The following is a 25,163-nucleotide window of genomic DNA, read 5'->3' on the forward strand; positions in this document are numbered from 1 at the left end:
ATTTAACTCCAAACAATCTATGGTGAACCTCACTTATAATCTTTTGAAGATACACACCACAACTATAACTTCAGTCACTCGATGCCATTACGAACTATATAGAAATTTTGCAGGTTAGGATGTGCGGTGGTGGTAATGGGATATTTGCAATCAAACCCTTGCAGCACTGATTCGAGAGTGCGGCTAGGATGTTTAAAAAGAGACGATGTTCTTTGGAACCTTGCTTTGATACCAAATTCAAAATCATAATAATTAGTTATTTTATTTCATGAATCTATACAGGTGTGAGTGAAAGAGAATATTAGAAATTTGTAGTCTATAAAGTTGATACATGAAATGAAGTTGGTGGAATAAATGAATTTGATTGAAACAATAGTTAAATGGAGTTAGAACAATGGATGAATGCGATTGAAATGGTATAAATAAAATTGGTTGAGGCTATGAGGGTTGAGGCTTTGATGACAAATAAATACATGTGAGAGAAAAATTGGTTGAATTTGACTAAGTAAAAATCGTGTTGAGTGTCTAAAAAGTACAGAGCTGTCTGTCCATTTAATAAAAATGAGAGATAGACAAAATTGCCATTTGTAAGATGATAGAAACTGTGCCATTCGTCCTCGATAATTTATTATGGCAACTGCTAGACAATGCCACAAATTTGAGCTGGGTTTATCACACTAGCCAAATTTAAGACCCTTTTCTAATAGGCCAATTGGAATAACATTTTGGCGTTTGGGGCATTGGAATTGGTGTAACAATTTTTTATTTCGGGTAACGTGAGTGAAATCGGAACTACTTGTCAAAATTTTGACCAAACCATCTTCGGGTGACATAAAGAATCAGACCCAAACCGCACCACGACGAGTGTTAGATGACACCTCATTTCAATTATGGAATCATCAAACCCAAATAACAATACTAATAATTCACTCGAATCATTTCATTCCCTAAAAACAATGAACAACAATAACAAAATGGGTTCTGATCCAATTCCACAACAACAACAAGAGATTGAAATTGAAGGCGGTGGTGGGCAATTGAGTCCAAGTAGTAGTGGTTATGCTGGTGGAATAGGAAGCAGTAGTAATAGTAATCCTTCTTCTGAGATTGAGTCCTCCGAGATTCAACATGGGGAGAATAATTCGACTAGTAATGGGGTTGTTTATGATTCGGCTTCTTGGGTACCTGGAAAACGACACGACGATGAGGTCAGCTGTAATTCTTATCTTCCATTACGCCCCCTATTGCTATATAAACTTTTTCATCTCATCGATTTGTTCTTCTACGTACGTACAGGATGATGCTTCATTATCTTGGAGGAAAAGGAAGAAACACTTTTTTGTCTTGAGCAACTCGGGCAAGCCAATATATTCCAGGTCTGATTTTTATCATTACTTTACTGTTGTCTACGTGCACTAACGTTCTACTCTTCTGCTTCAAGGTATGGAGATGAACATAAGTTAGCTGGTTTTTCAGCAACCTTGCAAGCCATCATTTCCTTTGTGGAGAATGGGTAGATAGATTTCTACACTCATCTTTCATTTTCATTTCTTTTATCATATTATAAGGGGTATTTTATTTTATTTATGCCTTGCCTTGCTTTTCAGAGGCGACTGTGTTAACTTTGTAAGGGCCGGAAAACATCAGGTCACAACTTAAAACTCAAACACCAATGATTTTTTTTTTCCCACTTATTATTGAATGTCAGTTTCAGCTTTCTGTCTTGTTTGAATTATATTATTTTTCGGATTGGTTGGAATCTTCCTACAAATAATATAATAGTCAAGGTCCCTATAGACAGTTGTCCTTTGTGGATGACTCCTTGAGTACGAGGTGGCTATGAGATCCTTACCCAGCCTTCCTAACTCCATTTAAGCTGGAGGCTGAAAGTGAAAAAAGAACTTATATCCTTAACCATCAACGGGGATTTTTTTCATTGTCAATAGGGGCATTAAAATACTTATAGCAAAGGAGCTTACTATCAATGAACAAGTGAAAAAACGCCCATGGAATTATATTTGTACAACTAAGATGATATTTCTGAAAATTGCAAACCCATGTTTCTTTATAATATTAGGCTCAGTGGGAATTGGAACTTTAATATGTGAGAGAGATCTTTAGGGTGGTTTTTGGATATTCTGGTAGAGCCTGGGGGACTCTAGGGAGGGAGAGAGACGAGTATTAATCAATGTGCCTCTTGTTGAGTTGCCTCGTAACCATCAATTGTGCCTTGCTGTATTTGAGTAATTTTGTTAAACCACACATGATTCTTAAAAAATATTGCTCTATAAAATTTTACAGCCTGCAGTATTCTCTGGTATTGAGGATTGACTACTTATAGATCAGATAATTTGCGTGTTACTTTTTCTGTGTTCTGCATGAGAATGAAGTGTTCTATGCTTTTTGAGCAGGAATTTAGACTACCGTGTTAATTTGAACTTTATTATCTTCCTCCTGATAAGTACTTAGTTCAGTTTGGTAAACTTTGAGGAAACGTACCACACTGACAGAGAGTTTTCTTAATGTGAAAGTCACTGAGTCAGTGTATTCTTTAATATGGGTAAAGAAACTTGCTTGCACCCTTTAGGGGGGACTAGATAACCTTACATAATTGACTAGCTGCTTTGTATGTGCCTTCCACTCCACCATTCATATTGGACTACGAGAGCCAAAACCAATACTACCAAGTTTATGTTTATTTCTGAACAGTCTTCTTACATCTCAAAGATCTTATCGCATTGCTTACAGTACTTTATTTGCAATCATTTTTGACATATTTTTTCTTGGTTTGTTGCATATACAGGTGATTTTTCTTGTGAAAGGTCCAATTTACTTGGTCTGTATTAGCTGCACTGAGGAGCCACATGAGGCATTGAGGGGACAGTTGGAGCTTATTTATGGCCAGGTACTATTTTTCTTCCAGGATTGGAGTCATCTAATGAATGCCATTTTTTTTTTTTTTTTGATTGGTAAGCATGTTTTAAATGAGATTAGTAACTCTTTGATGCTGGCGGGGTTCGAACCCCATACCTCTGGTATCATCACCCAAAGGTTTTACCGACTTTGCTAGTCGGCACCTATATGAATGCCATTTTTCTGTTGTTTTATATTTTATCATGTGTCATATTTCTTTAGTTTTGAGTTTGCGGTGACTTACATAATAGCTCTTGGGCCTAGTAGGTGTTACACTGTCGAAGGCGCCATTTTTTTGTCTGTTTGTTTATGTGGAAATAGTTTCTATTTGTTGTCTGCAATGCTGCAGCACTGAAGTCGTCCACTTGGGAATCCTAATGCCTCATCCCTGACAGCACATAGTATGTGATTTCCCATAGTATAAGTCCAAAGACAAGCATTGCTTTGCCGATAGAAGATGATAGGGAGGGATTTGACCCCCCCAGGGTTGTGCATTTTTCGTGTTATCTTGTACGTCTTTGTTTAATTATTAATAAAAGTTTCACTAATAAGGGAAAAGAAAAAATGGTTCCCAGTATTATTCTATTTTGCGATTCAAATCGGCCTGTACTAATTTTCTGTTACCATTTTAAAGTTATTTTAGTCTTTTACTATATTTAGTATTAGCATGATTGATATATTATTGTTGTTGCTACTACTACTACTATTATTGTTGTTGTGATTATGGCTGTGTTTATCATTGTTATGATCATCAAATTGAGCCTAGATCGTCGTTTTTCTCTGTTTAATCAAAATAGGACACAAGGAACTGATATTGTAAACTACATCCTTGTGGATTGATGTGGCATTGCTATGTGGCAAGAGTTGTTAGAAGTGAGTACTTTGACCATATGGGAGTTGATTGGGGGTATTTTGGGCATATTCATTATGTTATGCAAATTTAGAATGCGTGCCACAATGTGGAGCGTCCTTCAACTTGGTGGTTCAGCAACGGTCTGTGCAACAATAGTGTTGCACTGTGATTTTCAATGCAACATTCATGTTGTAGTGTGATTTTGCACTGTGAATGTTGCAGTTAACCTTCTCGATGCAATAATGATGCTGCACTACACTTCTACTAAAGCTATTCGTAGTGCAAATAATATGGGATTATTTCATGCATTCTCTTAAGTGTCATGGTGACGCATCACAAGGTCTGATGGGGCAGTTCAACTGCAAGCCAGATGGTAGAATCTCCACTGCCGGTCAGATACTGGCAAAGGTTATAGCTCACGCAGTTACATGGTCCATATGGTTGGAACGAAATCGTTGAACTTTCGATGCTGAGTCTAGGGATGTCCAACAACTTATTGTCAAATGTAAAACATTGATGTGGGCATGGGTGTCTTTCTTACCTAGTGTTAAGAGGTTTGAAATTGGAGGACCTCATTTTTAGATGGGAGTCTGTGGTTGAGGGGTAGCATTTTTATGTAATCCTAGTAGTGTGAATCTCTCACACTACATCTTCATTATTATTAATATAAAATATTGTTTTGCTGATAAAAAAAAAGAAAAAAAAACATGATGCAACATTCATGTCTCACCAAAATCCAGAACTGCTTGGTTAAAATAGCATGGATACAGGGATGTCATTATAAATCAAGTTCGTCCCCATCCGAGACACACTTAGATCAAGCAGTGGGGGTCGGTTATTGTTATTGGTATTATAGTATCCGTATTGTTGGTATTGTTGGTCAGGCTACTTGTCGCCCCTAAGTGACACATAGAATTGACACCCTACTCAAAGGTGAACCTACACTATTGGTTATATATATATACTAGCCTAATTATATGTTATTATGAAATTGGAAAATTCTGGACCGTTAGATAAACGTTTAAAATTGAACACTAGTTTTCGCAAGGTTAGATATATCCAAATAGGATGAAATTTTGTGGGAATACTGTCCATTGTGAGAAGATCATATCCACAAAAAATAGGGTCTTACTTCAATTGGTAAGTCGATGGAGTGGCTCTATCCCTCCCCTATATATATATATATAAGAATGAGTGGACTATTATGTTCTTGTACTTGGTATTTCTTCATTTGTGCAGAACTACTTGCTGTAGCTGGCTTGGTTATGCTTTCTGACTTGTATATAGTAATGTGCATGCAGTTGCTAGTAATCTTGACGAAGTCAGTCAACAGATGCTTTGAGAAGAATCCGAAGTTTGACATGACACCTTTGTTGGGTGGAACAGATGTTGTCTTCTCGTCTTTGATCCATTCCTTCAGCTGGTTTGTTCCTTTGACTTTTGCGTGCATGAGTTTTAGGATTTACCTGATTGCTCATATCATATTAAAAGATTACTAGGTTAGCTGTAATTGTTGAATGAGAGCAAGGACTTAACAGTCCCAGTCCCTTTAAAAAGTCTTATGGAAAAACTTTGTATTAATAAACGTTGTTTTTATAAACCGAATTTTATAGGTTAAGAAAGCTGCAAACCTGGTAAAAAATCGGCGTGTTTTAAGTAGTCTTGAATAAACCAAAATTTTTTAATGTATTCATCCATATGTGCTAAAATCGATTCAATGACTTAATTCTCATACTGAATGTGAGGTTGATTAGAAAATTTACCACAAGTCACTAGCTGAGCGAGATCTTAGGAAAACATCTTATTTTCTTCTTCTCCATGTACCTCCTGTCGCGTGCTTCCTCCATTATGCGGTTTACTAGTACTTTGTAGATGTTTTGATGACTCTAAGATATTGTTGCGAAGGACTTGTGTATTTACTCAATTATACGGAATGTTAATCAAGCAAAGAAGAAGGTGACCTCCAGGTAAAGAATTCGGAAAGCAACATTACATCCACTTGGTACACATTAAACAATAGTAGGCTGCGAAGAATTCAGAGTCAAAAGAACCCCATTTTCCAACAGAACACTCAAAAAGTGTGCCACTAATGACTAAAGTCACTAAACTCCTTGAATAGGCGTGGTTTACACTGAAGAAAAGACTTTTGGTGCCAAGGATGACCTAAGTGATCAAAACACCAAATGTGCCCGCAAATGAACCAAACTTCTGGGTCAATTTTCATATGAAGAGATATGGTCATTAGCCTGAGAGTAAAATCCATTCTGTAAAAGTAAAGTTGTAGATTTAATATTTTATAATTGGTGTTAACTTGGAGGATGATCCTAATTTGACTCTTTCTATCAGGAATCCTGCGGCGTTTCTTCATGCATATACTTGTCTGCCTCTTGCTTACCCAACCAGGCAAGCTGCGGGTGCTATATTGCAAGATGTTGCTGATTCAGGTGTTCTGTTTGCGATATTGATGTGTAAGCACAAGGTTTGTCTTTGTACTTGAGCATTTTGAAATGAGTGAGATGGCTTGCATTAGCTTGGGCTTGGGGACACTCACCTTCCCTTTCTAAAAAATTTAAAATATAGGGAAAGGAGGTCCCATCATCCTATTGTCAATTATCATTGATCCCCTTATAAGTTTGCTCTCATATCATCATTCATGGATGCGTTTTGGCGGGTTCTACCCCAATTCAAGCCAGGCTCGTGCTGGTACTTTTAGGCTTGGATTTGGCTTTTCGTCCTGAGTGCAAGTCCTATAAGAATTGGGGTGGTGGAGGCTTGACACTTTGCTAGGTGGATCTTACCTGCATGTAATTACATGTGTGTTTTCTAGAGAGAATCGTACAATAATATGTGTTTCCCTACAGTTCGATATAATCAAGCGACAAGCGCCATTATAATTTTTGAAGAAAATGGTTTGCACTGTTGCACTGCAAATCATTTTATATTTATGGAGAACTTAAGTTGAAAACATTTATTTTTTTTAAATTGATCATTTATCGCTTAAAACCAAGGTTCAAAATATCGATATCGATGAATATATCGGTGTACCCAAAAACCGATATATATCGGATATATCCATTTTTTTGGTGATCAGTCCAAACTATTTAAAATATCGGAAATATAATATCGGAAATATTGGAAATATATCGGAAATATATTGGAAATATCGGATTTATATTAAAAAATGGTCAAAAAGTCAAACGATATATATCGTAAATATCGGATATATCGATTATATCGGCGATATAAACTTTTATATCGGAAATTCCGATATATATCGGAAAAAAGGGTACTATATTCGGTGGATATATGTCGGAAATATCGACATCGGTGTACCAAAATACCGATATATATCGGCGATATATCGGATATATCGTCGATATTTTGGTCCATGCTTAAAACTCCTAATATTCTTCCTATGGTTGAACATATGCATTTGTTTTCTGGAATTTCATTTTACGTTTCACTAATCTTAATATTCTTGCACACTCTATATAAAATAATGTAGGCATGTATAGCAAACCACGTTAAGGATTTATTGTTTATTTTGGACAGTAGATGTTGTGTACATCTATTTAGTTTGCTTCCTGTAATTTGTTCTTGAAGTGAGTATCGGTTGAATAAAATTTTAAAAGATGGTCTGTTTCATAAGAAAATTATGAAATTGATGTTTGCTATGCTGCTGTGTTCTTGAAAGTGTCTTAGTTCTATACATCTTTGGATGTGCAGTCAAATTATTTTTTCATGTTTTAATTTTTCCGGCTGTTTCATGTTGACTACTTTTTTATTTACATCTATGTTTTCAGGTTGTTAGTCTTGTTGGTGCGCAAAAGGCATCTCTTCACCCCGATGATATGCTACTCCTTGCTAATTTTGTCTTGTCCTCAGAATCCTTTAGGTATGGAGAACTGCTTATTGACTCAGCTATCTCTTTTTCGCTTGCTACATATCAATATATTTACTTTACAGATAGACCTGGGTTCTTGAACATTGCTCCTGGAATTCTGTGTTAGTTTGATCTGGTTATTTAAACCCATCAACTAAGAAATAAGGACCAAGTAAAACTTTCAAATACAACCGTTTAACAGTAGTGAGTAGTAATACGCTAAGAAGTAACTCACGTATTAGTCGCCTTAAAATTGCCTCAGTGAAAGATGTGTTACCTCTTCGGATTCCTAAAAGTGAACTTGGAGGACCAACAATATGCACAAAGTGTCTTTCCATGATGCTTCATGAATAAGGCTATTTCCTTGAGGCAACAACTAGTAAAATACATATGAATCTCTAGCGGGTAAGAGTCAAAGCTCACCCCCCACCCACATGCCCCCCTCACATCATCTCTGATGCTTATATCTTTGATTGGGCAATAATGTTTGTGTGATGGGCTGATGGCCTCTTATGAGAATCAAAAGAATGAAATATGGCATTGAAGAAGCCAATTTTCTTTGAAACAAATGTGGCTTGTGGAGGGAATTAAATATCTTTTGGAGGATGTTTCTGAGAGAAATTTTACTTTTGCCTTTTCACTGGTTACAATTGCCTAAGACTTATCATCCATGTATAGTTTCATATGCCCCTGATAATATAAGTTCTCCCATTTTGGTCGTATTTGAACACCAGTTAAAAGAAGGTGCAGTGCATAAGTTGGTAGGCGAAGTCAAGATATTCTCTTTGAATGGGGATATGCTACTCCATTGTTTAGGAGTATAAAATTTGTTGATTTTATGTGCAATTGGGATGTGCTTGTGAGATGAGGGAGCCATTGTTATTTGGGGATTTGGGACATTGTAGTATCTTTTTCATTATTATATTGTTAATACAAAGTGAACTTTACCAATCGACAATAATAATTTTAATAATAATAATAATAAAAAAACTAAAGAAAAGTTTCTCCCTTGAAAGTTCTCAAGGTGGAAAATTACCTTTATCTACGTCTATATTTTGCAACTCCTGGTCACCTAGTCTCTATGAAAGCAAAAGGGAAAACCAAAGTTCAGCATTAAACAATCAAATTATGGGTTTGGTGGAGACGACAGTTCATGTTAACATAAACTTGGAATCATATAAGTATATAACTTTACGATGTATAGTAAAGTGAACTAAATCAGCATTTATGTAGGTTTGGAAGTTGTTAATGAGTCCTGTTGCTTACATTGTCTGTTTAAATTTGCAGGACGTCGGAATCATTTTCACCAATCTGTTTGCCAAGATATAACCCAATGGCTTTTCTGTATGCATATGTCCATTTTCTTGATGTGAGTAAATTGGATTTATAACCTGTTCTAACTGTTGACCCCTTTGTCATCTGTTAATTTTCTTTTAAATCGAGTCAGTGCTGTCTGCTGTTTGTTATTTTCTGTTATATTCATCTGAATATAGGTTCAGTAATTTGTGGATGATATGATATTTCATGGTCTTGTGGCAGGTAGAGACATACTTGATGTTGCTTACTACTAGTTCAGATGCCTTTTTTCATCTTAAAGACTGCAGGTAACTTCATAATCTATAGATGTCTTATGTCGTCATTACTGCAGTTTCTTAAGGACGTAAATTTGATTCTATAGGATCCGTATTGAAATGGTTCTTCTGAAGTCAAATGTTCTAAGTGAAGTTCAGATGTCCTTGTTAGAAGGGGGGTTGTATGTTGAGGATCTTCCAATTGATCCGTCTCCCCGATCTGGATATTTATCTCCTCATTTAGGCCATCACAGACCTGGGACTGAATCTCCTAGCAGATGCAGAGATGCAAATCCTGGTATAGGAGGCCCTGCTGGACTATGGCATTTCATATATCGAAGTATCAATTTGGATCAGTATGTTTCTTCAGAATTTTCATCACCAATAAACAGTTCGCATCAGCAGAAAAGGTAATGCCAGTTCTTTCTTGACATAGGCTTGTGGTCTTGCACTGAAGAGCCACTCCTTCACTTTCATTCAGAAGATGACTGGGTATATTTTGGTGCAGACTGTATAGAGCCTATCAAAAGCTTTACGCCTCGATGCATGATAAGGGAACTGGCCCGCATAAAACGCAATTCAGAAGAGATGAGAATTATGGTATGTAGTGCATATTCGGAAAAATTAGGTTATAATGAAATGGGTCAATTGAAATTATATCGTAAGTTTCACGGATAGTAGTTTTTCCTATAATGTTTGGTTCAGGTTATGGAAAAGTTAATTCACACGTGATGGAAATATTAATAGAAAATATTTTATAACAAGAGTAAGAGTATAGTTATAAATATCGTATGACACGATATGTATCGTATCGAAAGCCAATCGATATGTATCACACTAGTGTATCAAAAGTTTTATGTATACAGGGAGCGTATCGTACGATACGATACACGATACATTCCGTATCGAGCGGTACGCTTCAAACACATGAAATATTAAAAAAATAAATATCCGAAAACGAGTTTTTAAGATTTATTTAGTTTTTTCTTCTCCTTTCTAAGCCATAGAAAGCCATCTAAGGTTTTAGGATATGATTAGGGTTGTCAATGGGCCGGGACAAGCCCGAAGCCCGATTGAATCCGAACAAGGTAAGGACTTAGACTTTAAATTTAGCCCGATAAGATTATTGGGCCAGGTCTGGACATACCTATGTCCGATCCGATAATGGCTCAGCTCGAAATTTATAATAGTTTATGTGTTTTATATTTAATATTATTAATATATCTATTATATTTATTGGAAGTTGACATAGAAAATTGGAAGCCATATTGGTTAGTATTGTGCCTGCCACACGAGTTGTGGGTTCGATTCTTCCCACTTACAAATTTGATTAAATTTTAGACAAAAATAACAGTTCCTATGTATTGCTAACGGACCTAGGCCTGGCCCGAATCCGAACTTGCCCAATAAGACTTCGGCCGGGCTTGGACTCAAGATATCAAATATGATTCGGGCCGGGCCTAGACCTAGGTGTGTCCTATTTAGGTCCGGCCCGTTGACAGCCCTAGATATGATAAACAACAATTGTAATGCAAAAACTAGTCTATCCCTTTATGTCTAATACTAATTTGGGCTTAATGGTTGAAAATGATGACATTTTGTACCATACACTAGTAGTATTGTGTGTGATAAGGCTATTTTTGTGCAAAACTTACATACACATGCACAAACACATGTAACGATAACCATGAGTCTTCACTCTTCAATGCTTAATACCCTTTCCTGCGAAGTATGAATTTATTGCATATATATATATTCAAATAACTCACACACACACATACAGTTTTGCTCTAGTCAGGACTTCCCAGATAAAAAAACTTCCGAACCCAAACAAATTCACGTGACTTTTTTTTTCTCTCCTTTCTCTCCACTTTTTTCTCCGACCCCACCTTTTCTCTCTTTATTTGACCTTGAGCAATTACTCACGCTCTCTCTCCTCTCTCTCTCCATTTTGACCGCACACTCTCTCCTCTCTCACCTTTCTTCTCTATGGAATCACTCTTTCTCCATTTCTCTTTCAATCCTAGCAACCCACTCTCTCTCAATTCTCCCGGATTTTATTTTTGAAATCCTATCAAGCCTTTTCAATCAGAGTAATAGAGACTCTGTGTTTTTTTATGCAACATCGATTATGCACAACTTCACCTATTCTTTTGCGCTGCATCAAACAAAAACGGTGACTGCATGGAGATAGAAGCAGAGAGCCTATAAGTGAATACTTACAAAATCATAGGTCCATGATCTTCCTTTCCATGGAAACCGGCATGAGGAAAGTTGAAGATGATATGATCAAATTGGCGCATCCCCAAATCAGTATGAAGTTTCATTTTGGTTGCATCAACCCCATGTATAATTGCCGCTCCGAGGTTCTTTAGACTTTCCAAATTGGATTTTCCATTACTATATTTTTTCACTACAGTATCTGGTTGGGAAGTTCAGTATTGTAATAAGATGCAACGAAACTATGGATTATACAATGAAAGGCAATGTTGGAAGCAGAACCAAAGCAGTTAGCCAAACTTAGAGAAAACGAGAAGTCCCCATCTCCAACTAGAAGTATTTGGTGTACAGAAGAGTGGTACTTTAACCACTTCTCTACTTCTTCATCATCATCGTCATCGTCTTCTATCACTATAACGTCTTGCTCTTTCTCGTCTGCCATTCACCGTTTCTTCTTCTTGTCGTTTAGTCAACATGTTTCAAAGTTGATCCAAGGATGTTGGAATGTTGATCTAAGGATGTTGGATTGGGTATAGACTATAGAGAAAACACAGATCATAGAAAGAACGGAAGAAGTTGTTTTATAACTTTATAAGTACGAGTGGTGGTGTGATTCTTGGGTGGGAATCTAATTGTTCTTGAAGTTTAGTTAGTAGAAAGTAGTGATTGGTGCTAGTTGTTGCAGACAATGTGCTTAGCAAAAGTAGTTGAGACTTGAGATACAAAAAACTTTGATGGAAAGCGCTCTTTTGCCCCATCCTTGAATCTGGACCTCGTTGATTGTGATGACTACTGAATACAACACCAGAGCAGATTCAATTCAATTCACTATGGTGTATCATTCAAGTTTCACTAACGAGGATGACTACACTAAAGCTTGCGGGTGCCCTTTGTTTCCCTTGAAAACTTATATTAAAGGTCTTGCTCCCCTCACTGATCAAGATAACACGGATATTGTGGATGAAGCCATTACATTCTTCCGAGCCAATGTATTCTTTAGAAATTTCGATGTCAAGAGCTCTACCTACAAGCTCATTTATTTGACTTTTTACATGCATCAATGTGGCTATGAAGAGACTTGAAGGTTGCCAAACGTTAGCTGGAGTGACCAAGGCTATTATTAATTTGGGCCTTGAGAATGTCCCTATCCTTGGGGAGGCAGGATTTCCTTATGCTGGCCTTTTAGCTATTCCACAGTCTCAGGAAGAAGCAGAGTTGTTCAAGAATTATTTGAAGCAAATAAGAGAAGAAAAGTGGGAGTGGATTTAATCATTTAAAGAAGAGACCCGGATTGATAATGCCAAGAGTTGATAGTGTTGTCTAAAAAAGTTTAGTTGTTTTTTGCCAAATGATCATATTTTGACAGTAAAGAGTTTTAGTTGCAAAGTAGCACTGAGTTACTGACGCACTTGATTTCTAAGGCTGAGCTAGAGAATCCAAAAGAAAAATCATGGAGTGCATATATTATTGTAATTTATGACAGAATGACAGAGAAGTCAGAGCAGCACCTCCCTAGCTTAGCTTAGGTGAGAAAGCACTATATGCTAAACCGTGGTTCACCACATCCACATGCCCACATCAGTACATTAGTGTACACAAGAACTAGTGAACTACAATACTATTTTTGAAAAATAAAATAGCCTATTTGTCCTTCAATTGATTGGAATCAATTCTTTAGATAACCTTAGCAAGCGTACCGAGAACTAGCCGAAACTCACTGAAACTTGAAGTTTAAAAAAATCATCAGATGAAAAAAAATAGCATAGTTGCTCCTCAATTCATATACCAAAAGTAATGCTAGTTCTAGCTACAAACTTCGTTTAATATACCGGGAAGGAAAAAAAGCTACAAACTCCACAAATGGACATCGTTAACTCTCTGTCGGTTCACTGTTTTCACACTTGATGCTTCTCTCACAATCATGGCCCACTCAAGATAATCATTCAACTTGTGTAGAGACTGACGACATACAACTGCCATCTGCTGGACTTTGGGTGCTAGTTGAACCTATAACATCAAACATTAAGCTCACTATAAATAAAAATAAGAGTACGTATTAAATAAACATAGTAATTAATCGATTATTACTAATCAACTTCGGACAGTTTCGTTTGTCATGTGATTGCCCAGTAAGTCCACATCCGTTACAACGCCTCGCTTGACTTGCTTGAACATGCCCCTTCTCTTTTCCCCCTTGCAATATATGTTTTCCACTACCCTTTGCTCTAACAAGATTAGGCTCATTCAAAGTCACATGTCAAGGCGTTTTTTCTGTTTGAGAAATTCCAACTCTTTTACTAGCTAGCACTTACTTAATCTTTTCATGTACCACTTTCAAATGTTGTTCATATATTTCACTTGCTTCTTCACAAGCTACAACGTCATCAAGTACCCTTGAAGTAAGATGAGATAATTTTGTGTGCTTGGCTCATTCAAAGTCACATGTCGAGGCGTTTTTTATGTTTGAGAAATTACAACTCTTTTACTAGCTAGCACTTACTTAATCTTTTCATGTACCACTTTCAAATGTTCATATATTTCACTTGCTTCTTCACAAGCTACAACGTCATCAAGTACCCTTGAAGTAAGATGAGATAATTTTGTGTGCCTCAACAACATAAAGTCGTTACTACTTTCTTTCACCTCTTTCCCACCATATGTTATTGTTTCTTCCAATCTTGTGTCTTTCCTCCATCTACTCAGTATATAAGCATCCGGCAAGTAAATAATTTGACTAACTTTCAAGTAAGCCAAAATGTGTCTACAAAGAATTCCTTCAAATTCAAATTTCTTGCAGCTACAGGTAGCAAAATTTAGAGCCATATCATACACAACTTTCCGCGGTCTAGAATCTCTTGCACTTGGCCTTTTAACCATGTAAACAACCTGTTTTTCATTATCTATTAAACTTTCAATCAAGTACTCTAAACTCTCCCACAACTCATTCTGAAATCTATGAAAAATAGACAATGTATAAATATCTACCATCTACTTCTCCGTAGAAATTGGGGTTCTCATCACGGGACGTTCATTACTATCAACATGATCAGTTTGCAATTCTTTATGACGTTGGTATTTGAGTGCGCTATTAAATCGCATAACAAATTCATTTAAAGAATTTTCTCTAGAGACATATCTCTTGAAAAATGCATGTGCACTTTTCGGCCTTTGACTACTTGACATGCCAGCAGAGAAAATGTGTTTCATGCATACTATACATTGCAACTAACCAAATGTTATCGTTTAGTACGCTTTTCCCTATTGTATCTTCCCATATTGCCTCAAAATCTTCTCCAGACTCTGTATTCCAAATGCATTTTTGAAATACAGTATAGTGATCTCTATAAGCAATTGCATCCAATTTTTAAGAAAACTTGTTTAGAATATGCCAAATGCAGTATGTATGAAGTGTTTTTGGAAGAGCTTGAGCAATTGTTTTTGACATAGCCGGGTCTTGATCAGTGATAATCATTTTGGGAGGGCCAACTGACATTACTTCCATCCCTTTTTTGAATAGCCAAATGAATGAATTTGTTGACTCATCACACAGTAATGCACAATCAAATATTATAGTTTGACGATGTTTATTTACCCCTGCAAATGGTGCAAATATCATACCATATTTATTGGTATTGTAGGTTGTATCAAACACTACCATATCACCATAACGCTTGTACGCCTTTATTGCCTTCGCATTAGCCCAGAAACAATGAGTCAACATGCTTTCGTTGTCTCTTTTAGTTCTAAAAGAAAATGAAGATTTTTTTTCCTGCTCTGACAAAAAGTATTCCATCAATATCTCTGCATCATGCCCATCTACCAAGCTCTTTGAATCTCTAACAAAATTTCTAAGGTCTTTTTCTGTACAGCCAATATTTTTCTATTCCACCCACTTCCATTGAAAAAAATACTAATTTGTTGGTTAATAGGTATATTAGCAAATGATAAAAGTTGAGACAATGATTTTTTTGTATCAGATACGCCACGGTGGGATCTTAACAGATGTACTTTATGAGGGGTCGAAAGTGAATGGTTGTGGACCTCGATAAATTGGCTGACGTTGTAACCTGACTTCAATTTATTCCTCAAAATTGACAATTTTGCCTTGCAAGTTGCAACCCTCGTGAACAATCCCCCTATGCCTTTTCTTTTTTCTCTCATTTTTCTGTTTAGGTTTCCCCTCTTTGAAACAACAATACTCCTTCCTAGTTATTTCATTGTTTTCTTTATCCTTCTTACTAGAATTACTTCGTATCTTAAACCCAGCCACGTTTGCATAATTGTTGTAAAATTCATAAGCCTCATCCAAAGACTGAAATTCTTGTCCCATTTTCGGTTTGCATTCTTCTTTTATTTAAGGCATATAAACCATATCAGACTGTTCTTCTTCATTTGAGTCCAAATGTTCAAACTCCATATCCATTCAATAGATGCTACACAGAACAATTTCAAACTATGAACAAAATTATAATTAGTTGGCATTTAATAATAATTCTCCAGAAATTAAATGTATATAAATTGAACATACCAGCCCAATATGTTGAAAATGGAATATAATTAATTAGCATTTAATAATAAAAATTAGAGAAAAAAAACAGGGAAAAAATTAAGCGTACCAGTGTACTGATGCTGAAAAGCAAGTGTTATGTAGCGTTGGCTATTTTGTTCCACGTTGGAACACTCTTAAAAAGTGAAAAAGGTGTGGTGGTGATATTGAGGTGAGAGAGTGGGAAGGTGGGTCCGGAAGTTGGGAAGTGTGGAGAAATGAATTAAAAGAGAGAGAGGAGAGAGGCGTGAGAAGCAAAACTGGAGAGAGAGAGAGAGAGAGAGAGAGAGAGAGAGAGTGGGGTCAAACAAAATCAATAAAGTGGGGAAATAAAGTGGAGAGAGAGGAGAGAGAATAAAGAATGGTTTGAGGTCACGTGAAAGAAAGTGGAGAGAAATGAGAGAGAGAAAAAGTCACGTGAATTTGTTTGGGTCCGGAAGTTTTTTTATCCGGGAAGTCCTGACTAGAGCAAAATTGTGTGTATATATATATATATATATATATATATATATTTTATAATTAATTTTAAAAATACCCGTATCGTCCGTATCTGACGATACTTGATACAATATGTAAAAAATGGAAAATGATATATGATGTGATTTGACAACTATGATAATATCTCTAAGTGATAAAAGAAATTGTTTCTGGAAAGTGGAAAATGTTTTGGCATTGAAAACTTTCCGTTTCTATGAAAACGATGATAAGAGGAAATTTTGATAATGCGGAGTTTTTATATATATATATATATATATTTCATAATTAATTTTAAAAATATCCGTATCGTCCGTATCTGACGATACTTGATACAATATGTAAAAAATGGAAAATGATATATGATGCGATTTGACAACTATGATAATATCTCTAAGTGATAAAAGAAATTGTTTATGGAAAGTGGAAAATGTTTTGGCATTGAAAACTTTCCGTTTCTATGAAAACGATGATAAGAGGAAATTTTGATAATGCGGAGTTTTTTCCTTTGAAGTTATATGAAATAATCGACACATGTAAAATCTCAAACCTTAATTATGTGTAGTCTAGTTTTCTGATATTTATATCATTTAGTTTATTCACATATACTATGTAACCACCAATAGGGATTTTTCTTTTGATATACAACATATGTTGGTGGAACCCGATTCCTTACCTTAATGTGTTGGGATCTTAATTTCCTCTCCTTTGCTTCTTGATTGCATTTTTATTTATCTTGTTCTTTACAAAAAATCTGCCATGAATGAAACAGTTTAAAAAGAAAGATAAGTACGCCTTAAAACTTAGGGAGATTAGATTTATTGTTCAATAAAATAAACTTCTGGTGGAAGTTTCTGTCTGATATCTTAATTTTTAGGCCTTACATTGGTTTTGGGTTTATTGAACCCCAAATTAGCATTGGCAGGTTCTAAGTTTTCACTGGTGTTGTGATTTTTAACTGTTTCTTAAGCGTGTCCCACCTAGTTCAATCTCTACTGTCCACATGATTTTCATAAAATACACCCTCATTACAGGACTACAAGTTCGAAGTCCTAGAGTAATTCTACATGGTATAAAACTTTCATATATGGGAGGTTGTAGGTTTGATCTTTTCCAGGACATATTCTCTGAAGTGGAGTACTTGAGATTTGTTGTTCCTCCCCTAGGTGTGTCCCACCTATGGTCAATTTCCCGGCCATTTTTTTTTTTTTTTTGTCATAAATTACGCCATCTCTACAAATTTGATCTTCTAGAGTAGATGGTTAGCAGGGTAGAACTTCTTCTGAATCCTGTTGGTACCCATCAACCACCTGGCGAGTTGATGTTCATGCCCAGTAGACTTTATGCATGCAAGAGGCATAGGTTTCTGATCAGAATGGACAAGATGCTGTTAGTATTGTTTGTTTTTGTTTGTTACTGCTTTTCCAAGCTTCAATTATCTTTAGACAATATTTTTCCTGCCTCCCTTGAAAGTTTCACATGACAAATATATGCAAATGTTTTAATGTGGCAGTTCTGCTATGTTGGATCACTCAAGACTTCGAACTTTATGCTGCATTTGATCCACTTGCGGATAAGGTTGGTTTCTTGTTTGTTCTTGATAATGTCTTCAGCGTTCATTTACTCTTTTATGTCAGAAGACCAGAAAATCCATTTGTATTTAGTTTTAAAGGCTAGCATTGACCCTGTTATATCAGCCAAATTGTACAGGAATCTTTAACATTGTTTCAGTATCACCACCTTATCCCAAATATTTGTTATTAGTTGGATTTATTACCTCCGATGGATTTTGTCCGAATAATCTTTTGAAAACTTAGTCATCAAGTCTTCTTTTACCATTTTAGGCCACTCCCTCTCCACTCTTCTAGCACACCGTTATGCACGTCATCCCTTAGACAAAATATTATATTGGAAAAGTTTCGACACATGATAACCCTAAAAGATTATAATAACAGGATGGCATCTTGTACTCTGTCTCGACCTCTATTTTCCTGTATTCCCTTATGTAGTATAGGCCATAAGTATAGAGTTTTACTCTTTAAATTATTATTGCCCTATTAGAAGCAGTTTACGTGTTCTGTGTTCTGTTGACATGGTAGTCATTTTTTATTATTTTTGGCGGTAAAAATGCGGCAATGGTTTTTATGACTTGATCTGTAAAAACGTACTTATAGTAAGATGTAAGTTCAGAGGGAACAAATTCACGTTTGCCTTGTAGGAACAAGCTTTACAACTCCAAAAATAGGGTTAACTAGTATTACCCCCCACTAGATGAGCCAATTAGGATTGCCCCCAACTAGATGGGATTTCCCCCCTACGTACACAAAAAAAAAAAGTCAACTTGGGTTGACCGTGTTTTTTTTTGTGTGTACTTGGGGGGAGACCCTAATTTCCCCATCTAGTTGGGGGAAATCCTAAGTGGCTCATCTAGTAGGGGGGTAATACTAGTTAAGCCCCAAAAATATCGTCAGACGATAAAATATGATGGCTTTACCTCCTAGAAATGGTGTACTGGAGGAGGATTAGCTGAGAAGTGAGCATTAGGCCAGTGTTGTAATTGAACCTAGTAATTGTAGTTTTAGAGTTCTATTGTCTTTTTCCGTTTCCCCCTTCATTGCACTTGATTTATCATCTTCATCTTTTGGATACATGCTGACTTCATTTAAAATTGATATTCACAGGCTTTGGCAATAAAAACTTGCAACCGAGTATGCCAATGGGTTAGAGATGTGGAAAATGATATTTTCTTGTTAGGAGCAAGCCCGTTCTCTTGGTGAAATTTTGGTAGTTGTATGTACGCAATGTATACTAGTTTAGTTTTTCTAATAAAATCGTCCATTTTTTTTCACTCCACGTAGATGGTATCTGTATACTAGTTTTGTATACTATTTAATCCTGTACAAACATTTTTTAATTTTTTGGGGATATAGTTGTGGCTTATGGGGTTAAGCAGCCCACACCTCTTATTGCGAAATCAGATTTTTTACAGTGCTTTCCCATGGCATCCTCCTGTACACATTGAAGTTTGGTCTTTAAAAACTGGTTGTGATACTTCGTAATATTAGTATCTAAACCAGTAGACTTAGCCATGTAGTCTGCAGCTGCTCAACCTTGCTCCAGATTAGCTTCTTCCTAGACTTATTATCTCTACTACGTATAAGTGGCCGGGCGAGTCAGCTGTTTAAGCTGTAAGTCTGTTCTGCCAACTGCTGTTTTATGGACACGTGTCCCATATAGCTATCTAAGCCGGTCAAACAAAAAATCAGTTCTATTTTTTATTTTTTATTTTTTCTATTTGTTTTGTGGGGACAAAACTGTTTGTTCAGTTCTGTCTCTGAATTCTGTCTGTTTTTAAATGTTTGTTTTTTGTTGGACCCTACCACAAAAAAGTGAATAGAAAAAAAAAAAATTAAGCAAATGTAATTCTTGCACGTGCTAATTGCTAGTTGATTTAATGATTGTTAAAGTTACAATGAGTCGGAGTAAACTAGAACCTTCAACATGTTTCTGTTTAGACACATGTAAAGTCCTGTCTCCATGGCTTCTAGCTTTTGAGAAAAACTAGTCTTCTTGCTGATGCTACTTTGTAGGCCATTTGAATGTGTGCCAAGTGATTTTGTGCAAGACCTCCGTTTCCAAAGCTATGTTGTAACATTGTACATTGTAGTCCGGCTCCTCTCCGCAACGGATAATTTCTTTGCTTTGGAATATTGCACCTACTTCAATGTTGTCTAGAAATACTCTTGCACTGTCTTCTACTTGTTTTAGTGTCTTTCGTCTGTAATCTGTTATTTTGTTTAACACTAGCTGTCTTCAAATCTTCTAGCATTTCTTCCCTTCCCAATTGCGGGGTCTGTTACAGCACTTGAAGCCCTAATAAGTTTTTAATATCTTCCCTAACACGGACAAACAATCAACGTACATGCAGTTTTCAGAGTTTTCTCTGCTGTTCTGACAAACAACAAGGGAGTGGTTTAGAATCCTGTGTTGGACCAATCTATCTTGAGTTGGAGGCTACCTGACAGAAATTGTTAGGAAAAGGAGTGTCTAGGAACAATATATTCCCCCAAAGACCAAACTAGGTTGCCCCATCTGACCTTATTTCTAATTTTCTCCAGTGCATTATAAGCAGATTTTGCAGTGACCTCAGTTGATCACTTGGTCAACGTCAAGCATATCTTTGATTGAATCCCGCAGCATCCACTGTTTGGGTTTACAATTCGGGGAGTTGTCACCCATTTATTATTTGACATCAAATCAACTGACTCTAGCATCTTCACGAAGGTCCAGTTGTTGTCTTACCAGTGCATATTCAAGCAGTGGGATTTCACTGCAATACTACGCCATGGGTCACACCATATGAATGTCTGATGATCTGATCTACTTCTGTAATCAGGTGCTTTGGGTGCTTTGTGCTTCCGCACCCAGGAACATTCTGTGGGAACATGTGCAGTCGAAAAATGTGTGTTCTTTATGTTGTAGCCATGTAGGACGAAACGCATTTGGCCCTGCACGTTTGGAGTATACCGAACCACTCATTTGAAGAGTCACCAATGCTAGTACCCAATTCCAATTTAGACTCAACTCCTTGCCATACTTTTTTTGAATAAGCACAGTCAAAGAAGAGATGCCTCGCATTTTCTCTTCCATGTCCACATAAGCTGCAGCAAGAATGAGAGATGATGCCTTTGTTGAGCCAGAAAGCAATTGCCATGCACAAAAAGAATGTTTCGGGATCACATATTTTCCCCAATTTAAAGTCGGTAAAACCTTTGGGTGATGATATTAGAAGTCTGGGGATCAAACCTGCCAACATCAAAGAGTTACTGGTCTCATTTAAAACAGGCTAAAAAAAAAAAAAAAACTTTCGCCAAACCACTTTACAATTAACCTTTTTCAAGGTAATGTATACAAATTCTGCTAACTTCACTGAGTACATTTTGTGGCAGTATAAATGTCCTAGACTAGTAGGTGTGGAACATGAGAAGAACCTGTATAAAGTATCAGAGAAACCATCCCTCATGGGGCTTGAAGGCTGTTTCAAACCAGGTAAGAAGGTATGATTCATTTTTAAGATTATAAATTCAAATCCAAGCAACCCTGTTTACACAAATATGTATTGACAAGATGGTGGACAAGTTCCAGCAAAAAAAAAATGATGGTGAGAAAAAGATACATTAGAAGAAAACAAAAGAAGAGATAGTCTAGCATTGTGTTGTATTCATAGAGGAGTAGGTGATTCAAATTATAAGAAAATTGTTGTTAGGAAAATATAACTTAATTATACTTACTCTTTACCAATTACCAAACTATACAAATCTTTTGTCTTGTAAGTGTCTTGTACTTCTTAATTAAATTCGAGCCTAGTGTAGATACACTATGTCCTTAAGACATATTTTCCCCCTCACAGTGCTTGAAGGTTGATGGGAAATTGTCTCCCAAGATAGAACGGATTTCCTTCTATAGAAAGCTAGCACTTCAAGTCTAAAAAATTAGCGAACACAACATAGTATTTGACTAAGAACAGAGAGAGAAGAGAAAGATTAGAACTCTGTGTGATCTGGTGTGTTTTTCTCTCCAAATTCATCCACTATTTATAGGTGAGTGGTGTCTCTTCGAAACAACACAGTGACTCTTGGGAAAAAGTAAGCAACTCTTTGAAAAGCAAGAAATGAGGCTCAGCCCCTTGGTTCTAAGTCGGTTGAGTATAAACTCCCTCCCATCGACCCATATCACATAACCTCCCCATTATTTAGGTCTTGTTAAATAACCTCCCTGTTTTCCAAAAAAGAGATAAAATCTGGTTTGTTTTTATTTCCCATTTGATCTTATTTCCTTTTTTACCCTTTTGGGATTGAAAATTTCCTGACTATATGTAAATGTATTTTTACATAGTCATATATATATATGTAAAACTATATTTGCATAGTCATTGGAGTTATAAAAACTTAAATTTACATAGTAACTTTTGGGATTGAAAATTTTCCGACACCTGACAGAATATATGTAAATGTATTTTTACATAATCATATATATGTAAAACTATATTTATATAGTCATTGGAGCTATGAAAACTTAAATTTACATAGTAACTTTTGGGATTGAAAATTTTTCGACGACACCAGACAGAATATAAATTTAAATTTTCCTATGAAAAAAAATTTCATATGAAAATTTAAATTTAAATAGGTTAAGAAGACTGTGTAATTTTATATTGTCATATGTAAATACAAATTTACATAGGATGACGTCAGCCCGGTTTGTCCTTAAACCGAAATTATAAGTAAAGATTGATGACATTAGCCCGGTTTTCACAGGGTCTGTTTTGGCTTTGATGTTATGTTTTAAATAATAGGGAGGTTTTATGCATTTGTTCACTTACAGGGGGTTTTTGTGCAACCATTTAAGTACCAGGGAGATTAAACCCATTGTCTGCTTTGAAAAGTCACATGTTTCGAAAAGACACATCATTTCGGCATAAAGCACTGTTTCGAACCAGTGACTATTTCGAAAAGTCACACCTTTTCGGCATGATGCACTATTTCAAACCAGTGCACATTTCGAAAGGTCGCACATTTTCGGCATAATGCACTGTTTCGAACAAGTGCATCATTTTGAAAAGGTTTTTCTCACTTTACGTACTGTTTTAAGAAAAACCCATTTCATCTCAATGTGGGATAACTTGGGAGACAAATTACTCATTTATATCTTAATGGATTTATGCAAATCCATTTTTCTAACAATTGCTTTCGCTCAAAATTCAAAAGATGCATGGGAGATTTTGCATGATTGTTTTGATGATAACGGTAAAGACACAAAGGTAGACAGCAAAATTATGGTGTTCCAAGTGCGCAAAATTTGGTTATCGTAGATATGAGTGCAAATTAAAAATTCAGTGTTACAAGTGTTAAGAATTTGATTATTGTATAGAATTTTCTTTTGTTAATTACATAAAAAATAGTGTAGATGAAAATCAAGAAATTGTCACTGAGAAAGAAGAGGAAGCGGGAAGAGAAGAAGAAGAAGAGGGAAGATGAAGAAGAAGGGGAAGAAGAAGAGGGAAGGGAAGAAGGAGAAGGAGAAGGAGGTAGGGCTGTCAATAGGCCAGATTCGAGCCGGACCTACATAAGTCTAGGTCCGGCCCGACTAGAGAATATTTTTTGGGAGTCCAGAATCGGCCCAGCCCGATTGGCTAGTGTGCAAGTCCGGCCCGAATCCGACCAGCCCGAAAACCCTCACTTGATTCATTTCATGAAGATCCAGAAAAACACAACTATAATTGGGCGGGAAATGTTACAGACATGGAAGAAATATTTTTGTAATTATTGAACGAAGTTTTAGATAAAACTGTTGAGGTTCATTATTCGTTGTGTTCTACTCAAGACTTCAGGCTGTGAGTCTGACTTAAAAAGTACAATCAACTCAATCTTCTTGATAGGCATGGTACAGATCGAACATACTCAAAACATACTCGAATAGCATATTCAAATACCCGATGACTACAACAAAGCCTAAATAAACAACTATACTCGTAATAGTACTTCTTCCTTAACAGGACCCTTTGATAATATAAAAATGAGTAGTTTACCTACGAAATGAACTACGAATCCAAAACGTAAGTAAACTAAACTTGATATAGGTGTCTATTATCAAAGCTTCTACTCTCAACTAATAATTGCACTAAATGGAGTCTGAAGTTCGTTCCACTCCTAGTTCCCTAGCATGGATTGTTTGTTCTAAGTCTAACTAGTCGCTCTTTAAGTCAATGAGAGCTTTTTTAAATATTATACTACGGTACTTAATTAAGATGATTACTAGAAATTAACTACAAATGCTATGGAAATACTATTGTTTGACTCTAGATAAAGGAATTAGAGGGGAATCAATCAACGAATCCAACTTAATGACCTAGTACAGATTGCGGTATCTCGATTCTTACGCGCCACGGCAAGAATTCGAAGTCTAATCCCTAGTGTTCATGGCATTTCTACCAAGTACTAACTAGCATGTGAGGTAAGCCCACCCATTCATGGCTTAAACGACCTTCTAGAGTGGAATAGATGCTACAACGCTTCTATACTAAACAGGTTTCATCAAGGCTTCATCAACCCCCTCTAATGGAGGTTTAGCCTTGAGTCATCAATCTAACATTTACCATTGAATCTAAACTAAACATAATGTGAGAATTTGAGAATTACTTAATTTAACAATAATGAATCTAATTTAATGGTCGGAATAAAACAATGACAAGAATTGAATTTAGATCTAAAATGGAAATGACAAATTCGAACTTGATAAAAATTACTACTTTATTTATCTAATCTATCAAGAACAATGATTCAGATTTAATCTAAAACAAGAATTTAAATGGAACTAAAACTTAATTTAATTAATAAAACTAGATCTATAATTCTATATCTTAATTTAGGTCTAACTAGCTACCATTAACAAAGAGCTAAGCTTTTTTGTTTTTTTTGTTTTTATACATCCAGATCCAAAATTCGTGCATGGGCTTGGAGCCATGGGTTGGGCCGTGAGAATCGTGCCCAAAACCCAATTCTTCTTCAATCCAAAAGGCCTCTTCAGCTGCAGTTAGCTTCCACAGACTTTTCGTCCACTTCTGCTCCTCTGATTGGGTCAAGGCTTGACCATTGCAAAGCTCTTTCCGAGCCGGTCGTTTTGACATAAGGTAGGCCTCAATCC

The 25,163-nt window shown here is 36.1% G+C and overlaps 1 protein-coding gene and 1 pseudogene across 1 annotated transcript; both read left to right on the top strand.

Annotated features, from left to right (window-relative positions):
- The first annotated feature begins 583 nt into the window (after positions 1-583).
- On the top strand, positions 584-19,448 carry LOC147488620 (SAND family protein). Its single transcript, XM_086570078.1, has 14 exons — positions 584-1,208; positions 1,297-1,376; positions 1,442-1,513; positions 1,608-1,647; positions 2,804-2,905; positions 5,068-5,189; positions 6,113-6,245; positions 7,570-7,661; positions 8,937-9,018; positions 9,189-9,253; positions 9,328-9,630; positions 9,729-9,820; positions 17,974-18,038; positions 19,142-19,448. The coding sequence occupies exons 1-14, from the start codon at positions 891-893 to the stop codon at positions 19,235-19,237; spliced, it is 1,662 nt and encodes a 553-aa protein (XP_086426204.1). The 5' UTR covers positions 584-890; the 3' UTR covers positions 19,238-19,448.
- Positions 12,095-12,845, top strand: LOC147488621 (actin-related protein 2/3 complex subunit 3 pseudogene; annotated as a pseudogene).
- Positions 19,449-25,163: the final 5,715 nt, after the last annotated feature.

The sequence above is a fragment of the Coptis chinensis genome, chromosome 7 (assembly GCF_015680905.1).
Source record: "Coptis chinensis isolate HL-2020 chromosome 7, ASM1568090v1, whole genome shotgun sequence".
Lineage (NCBI taxonomy): Eukaryota > Viridiplantae > Streptophyta > Magnoliopsida > Ranunculales > Ranunculaceae > Coptis > Coptis chinensis.